At 50.2% G+C, this 5,775-nt stretch overlaps 1 protein-coding gene across 2 annotated transcripts; it reads left to right on the top strand.

Moving 5' to 3' along the window:
- The first annotated feature begins 350 nt into the window (after positions 1 to 350).
- LOC307217910 (waprin-Phi1-like) lies at positions 351 to 4,998 on the top strand. 2 transcript variants are annotated; one of them, XM_079979969.1, is made up of 4 exons: positions 351 to 566; positions 1,516 to 1,723; positions 2,312 to 2,464; positions 4,566 to 4,998. In XM_079979969.1, the coding sequence occupies exons 2-4, from the start codon at positions 1,546 to 1,548 to the stop codon at positions 4,595 to 4,597; spliced, it is 363 nt and encodes a 120-aa protein (XP_079836095.1). In that variant the 5' UTR covers positions 351 to 566; positions 1,516 to 1,545; the 3' UTR covers positions 4,598 to 4,998. The 2 variants fall into 2 exon arrangements, with proteins under 2 accessions (XP_079836095.1, XP_079836094.1); XM_079979968.1 differs by having other exon boundaries at positions 356 to 566; positions 1,516 to 1,665.
- The last annotated feature ends 777 nt before the right edge of the window (positions 4,999 to 5,775 follow it).

Genomic DNA, 5,775 nt, shown 5'->3' with positions numbered 1-5,775 from the left:
TCCCACCCCAGAAGAAGCTGCATGGAAGTTGCAAGGCTCCTCAGGCTGTACCCCGAGAACCGTCACAGCTCAGATGCAAGCATAGGATTTGTGGGAAGCCCTTAACCCTTGGCCAACACAGGTAAGAGTCATTCCTTGGGCTTCCAGGTTGCTGATGGCAAACCACCTGGCCTGGGCTGTGCTTCTCAGGAAAGATCGGCCCCTGAGTCTGAGCCTGCTCTCTGAGCCTCCAGCTTCCTGGTTCGCACCAGAGCCAGGGCTGTTACCTGATCTGATTGTGCAATGGAAGGAGGAGGGAGCTGGGCTCACCTTGTTCTCCAGTCATTGCCCAGGAGCCTCTCTTCACCCTCCCCACCTCCCTGCCTCCCTCCCCCTCCACCAGCCACACCTGAGAGAGCTTAAAGCTTGGCTGGCAACAGCCAGAGACCACAACATCTTCTCTGCAAGCAGCATCACCATGAAGACCAGGAATAGCAGCTGCTTCCACCACCTCCTCCTCGTCTCCCTGGTGGGGCTTCTCACAGCCTCAGCTCACCTGACAGACACACCTGGGCAGAACGTTACAGGTGGGTGTGAGCGGGTGGCAGTCCCTAGGAGAGAAGGGGAGTAAAGCCCTTGTTTCCAGCCTAGCCCAGCTGGACAAAGGAGCAGAAGGTCCACAGCTCAGCGGGGGGGGGGGGAGTGTCTGCCTTGCCGACAGAAAGACCCACCTTCTCAATCCCTGGTTGCATTTCCAGGTAGAACTGGGAGCTACCTTTACCTGGAATCTTGGAGGCCTGCTGCCAGTCCACCATCCAACAGCTCTCAGCCTCAGAAACCCCTTCCCTATAACTAGAAGTCGTTGGTTCAGATCTTACCCTCTGGAGCAGCAGAAAACAAGCTTGTTCCATCTCCCATATCATTTAGATATTTAAAGGTGGCTATCAGAGAACTGTGGGACGCAGGTGGCGCTGTGGGTTAAAGCCTCAGCGCCTAGGACTTGCCGATCGAAAGGTCGGCGGTTCAAATCCCTGCGGCGGGGTGCACTCCCGCTGCTCGGTCCCAGCGCCTGCCAACCTAGCAGTTCAAAAGCACCTCCGGGTGCAAGTAGATAAATAGGGACCGCTTACCAGCGGGAAGGTAAACGGCGTTTCCGTGTGCGGCTCTGGCTCGCCAGAGCAGCGATGTCACGCTGGCCACGTGACCCGGAAGTGTCTCCGGACAGCGCTGGCCCCTGGCCTCTTAAGTGAGATGGGCGCACAACCCCAGAGTCTGTCAAGACTGGCCCGTACGGGCAGGGGTACCTTTACCTTTATCAGAGAACTGTAGAGTTGGAAGGGACCCGGGGGTCATCTAGTCCAACCCCCTGCTATGCAAGAATCTCAGCCAAAGCACCCATGACAGACGGCCGCCCAACCTCTGCTTAAAAACCTCCAAGGAAGGAGAGTCCACAATCTCCTGACGCAGTTCCACAGCCAAACAGCTTTTAAAACCCAAAAGTTCTTCATAATGTCCACTTCTCTTTGCCTTTTCCAGTTGCTGCAGAGAAAGCTGGCACGTGCCCCAATGCAACGCTGGGGAGGGCCCGTGGAAACTGCACAGAAGAGTGCCAGTCCGATGCCAGCTGTGCGGGGACAGAGAAATGCTGCTGGACGGGCTGCGGGGCCTCTTGCCGTCTCCCAAATGGTAACACTTGCCTTCCTTTGCCCCCCGCAATTCTCCTGCCCCCAGGACCCAGTCTCAGGTGGGCCTCAATGCCAAGTTCATAGAACTGCAGAGCTGGAAGGGGCCCAAGGGATCCTGCAACGCAGGAGTGGCTCTTCAAGGTGCTGGATGCAATGTGGGGGGATGGCTGTGATGGGAGGCAAGTTGCCCGTGGTGCCAGGGGCCCAGCAGTGGCACCGTCTCCAGGCAGGGGCCCCTCTGCCCAGGAGAATGCCCAGGAAAAGCAGGCCCAATGCTCAGATTGTAACTCGGGTTAACAGTGTTTGCTGGTGAGGTGCCAGAGAGGTGAGTGGGCTGCAACAAGCAACTCCTGCTGGGTGAAGCATTCCTGCAAGGAGCACAATCTGAATTCCGCTCCTTCTGTAGGATGAGGGAGGGGGAGCTGGGCAGGAGCCGGCCTGAAACCCTTCTGGAATTCTGCAAGCACCTTCTCCATGGATGGATGTCCTGCCCCTCCAGGCAATGCCTGCAAACTGTAGTGTTGGAAGGGACCATGAGGGTCATCCAGTCTAACCCCTGCAATACAGGATTTTTTTTGCCCAACTTGGGTCTCGAACCCACGACCTTGAGATTAGGAGTCTGATGCCCTCCCTTTCTCCCCATGCAGATAAACCAGGGTTCTGCCCTCCGGAACCCCCTATCATATCACTGCTGGGCATCTGCAGGGATCAGTGCAGAGAGGACTCCGACTGTCCCAGCGACAGGAAGTGCTGCATGAGCGGCTGCAAGAAATGGAACTGCGTCCCTCCCAGAGAGCAAGGTAAGTGAGTGGCAGAGAAGCGGCATTTGGGGGGGGTGTGAAGACATCATTTCTGTGTTGTGGGTCTTCAGGGGCAGGAAGTCTCAGTGAACCTGTCAGTATTGATTGCTGCTGGTTTCTCGTTTTGCTGGTCTCATGTTCATTTCTGCGTTATTATTTTCTTAAGTCCTCTTGAAAATTCATCAACATTTTAGGGCAAGTTTCTCCTAATATGAACACCTTTGAATGTAATTTTGCTTGAGATGCACACTTTTGCAATCTGATGGAGGCTCCTTCGCAGCTAGCAGGTGAAGCAAAGGCAGAGAGTTCCCAGGACTCAGCTACACAGCTGCAAACAATGTTTTAAGCGTGTTGCAAAGTGCAATATACAAATGTGACACTAGATGGCAAAAGTGAGCTATGGCAAATTCAATGTATTTTTCAAAACTTTTTTTTTAAAGCATTTTCACAGCGTTATTTTTATATGTGTGTAGATTCCACCCTATAGTCCACTGAGTAGACCTTGCCCAACAAGCAAAGTAGAGAGCTTAAAAACTATATTCATGCTGAATAAGGCTAGGGATGGTCATGCGAGATCTCATAGAAAATCATATGGCACCTGTAAAGTCATGTCTGAGCTTCGCAGATCTGGCATGCTGAGCAGACCTTGCCCCCGCCTCCCAGCAAAGCAGAGAGTTCTCTATACACCCAAGCAGACCTGGCAAAAAATGAGCTTTGCTTGGGTTTAACTTGTGCAATTTCAACCATCCTACCTTTAACCACATACAGCTGAAATTGTTCCAGTTAAACATGCATAAGATGCTATTGCACTGTTTATGTAACTGAAATCATACCAGGTCCTTCCCCTGTTCACTTCCATATCTGTCCCCTTCCTGTCATGTGTCTCTCCCTACAACCCTTGGGACAGGCACATGTCAAGCACCATCTACAGAGATGGTGCTGTGTGTCTTGCCAAATGCAAGGCGGTTCTATTAAAATGGGATTCAGAAGTGATACAAAACACAAGTGAGTGGGAAGATTGAAGATTTGGTTTTAAACAGCAAGCAATATATACATGCCAAGCAAGCGCCTCAATCTGCCACTTGGAAGCCCTCTAGAAGTGGCAAAGTGACTCCCCCAGGTAGCCTCAGTTTGCACAGCCCCACAGCCATCAGTCTCTGCATGAGCTTCTCAGAAACTATGCCCCAAACCATCCAATTTATAGCTAGCCTGTTAGCCTGCATGGCTTGCTTGACTGGCTATGTGCAGATAATTCATTAGCCTCTCCCAGTGCCTCACTTCTCCAAACAATGTCCAACATCAAAGAAGGTACCCAGCACTATCACTTCCTTCCAACAGATTAAGACATTAAAGGTTGTTTCTCAGCCATGAAAGAGCTTAACAAGAGATAGGGAAGGGGAAAGGAACAGGGGGCAGGAAGGGTAACTATGATGGATCATATGTTGTTGTTGTTGAGTCATTTAGTTGTGTCTGACTCTTCATGACCCCATGGACCAGAGCATGCCAGGCACTCCTGTCTTCCACTGCCTCCTGCAGTTTGGTCAGACTCATGTTCATAGCTTCGAGAACACTGTCCCACCATCTCGTCCTCTGTCGTCCCCTTCTCCTTGTGCCCTCCATCTTTCCCAACATCAGGGGCTTTTCCAGGGAGTCTTCTCTTCTCATGAGGTGGCCAAAGTCTTGGAGCCTCAGCTTCAGGATCTGTCCTTCCAGTGAGCACTGAGGGCTGATTTCCTTCAGAATGGATAGGTTTGATCTTCTTGCAGTCCGTGGGACTCTCAAAAGTCTCCTCCAGCGCCACAATTCAAAAGCATCCATTCTTCAGCGATTAGCCTTCTTTATGATCCAGCTCTCACTTCCATACATCACTACTGGGGAAATCATAGCTTTAACTATACGGACCTTTCTCGGCAAGGTGATGTCTCTGCTTTTTAAGATGCTGTTTAGGTTTGTCTAGGTTTGTCTAAGATGCTGTCTAGGTTTGACGGATCACTTAACTCCTCGAAACACAAATATCTTCTGGATAGACCGCGCATACAGTGTGTTGCACACCTCCAGCAAAGTTACGCTCACTAATCCCTCTCTCATCTTCCCTCTGCAGATCCAGAAGCCGAGACCCCATGGAACACCTGAGGTGGGGGACCCTCCACAGACCCCGACCCCAGGGCCATGACAACCACTGGCCTCCCTCATCTCTTGGCACTTGGTCTCCTCTTCACCTTCGCCATGTTCGTTGGAGTCCCTCACCCACTTTCGAAGTAAAATTCTCTCTTTGCACAGCAGCCCCCAGTTCATATGGCTTGGTGGTCACTGCTTGCTCCATCCTCCAGACCACCTGCGCCCGTCGCTCTGTGCATGCACACAACACCTGACAGTATCAGGAAGCTGTAGGACCTCCCTTTTGGATTTGGCATCCCACCTCCTGTCCCTCCCTCCTGGCTCTGAATGAAAGCCAAGCCAAGAAAGCAGCCATTTAGTAGATCATATACCGCAAGCAAACACATTAAAGGTGCTTCTTATCATGTACAATAGAATTAAGGATTTGTTGTTCTGTTCTGTCCATGTGCCCCCTGTGTTTCCTGCTAATTATGGAGTTGAAGAAATTCTTCAAAACATTTCATGTCATGTCCCTGTTCAGGGAAGTTTTTCATGTTTGAAGTTTTATTCTGTTTTTAATGCTCTGTTGAAAGCCGCCCAGAGTGGCTGGGGAAAGCCAGACAGATGGGTGGGGTATAAATAATAAATGATTATGATTATGATTACCACCATCATCATCGATAATTATTTTTTATATATTTTTTTTTTATTTTGACAACGTAATAATAAAATATAATTAGGAATAGAAATATGTGCCCCACCCCCGAGACCATTCCATTGTAACTATCCAACCTCCCAAAATTTCAGCACCTCTTGTGGTGGTTTGACCCCTTTCCTTTTTTCACAGTACAAATTCTACAAACACCATCAGGTCATAAATGGTTATACATGAGGTGAAGAGGGCAAATTCCTGCATCTGAGGAAAAACAAGCTTTATCTTCTGAATTACGAGGTGTCATAAAGCGAGCCAAAAAAGTGGGCATCAACATTTCTTTGGAGTTATTCATGGCGGTGGAAATGAATCAACAGGTTTTCTCTGGTCACCAGACAGTTTCTCAAGGTGCTCCTCCTTGCAGGCTCTGGAGCCAGGAACTCTGTTGTGGCAGCTGAATGTCACAAGCCAGCCAAGGGGCCGAGAGGGTCCCAGATTTTTGTATTATGAGTCCCGGTGGAATGATGCCCTGATCCCTTAAAATGAGCCAGATAATTTTTAT

Source organism: Podarcis cretensis, assembly GCF_951804945.1.
Source record: "Podarcis cretensis genome assembly, chromosome: 6".
In the NCBI taxonomy this organism is placed as follows: Eukaryota; Metazoa; Chordata; class Lepidosauria; order Squamata; family Lacertidae; genus Podarcis; species Podarcis cretensis.
The sequence above is the reverse complement of the archived record's forward strand: the minus strand, read 5'-3'. Positions and strand labels throughout refer to the sequence as shown.

Bases quoted from the DNA above. Each gene is read 5' to 3' on its own strand.
- LOC307217910 (XM_079979968.1), top strand. From the start codon at position 458: ATGAAGACCAGGAATAGCAGCTGCTTCCACCACCTCCTCCTCGTCTCC. The intron at 1,666-2,311 runs GTAACACTTGCC...CTCCCCATGCAG, and splicing joins CTCTTGCCGTCTCCCAAATG to ATAAACCAGGGTTCTGCCCT. The intron at 2,465-4,565 runs GTAAGTGAGTGG...TTCCCTCTGCAG, and splicing joins CGTCCCTCCCAGAGAGCAAG to ATCCAGAAGCCGAGACCCCA.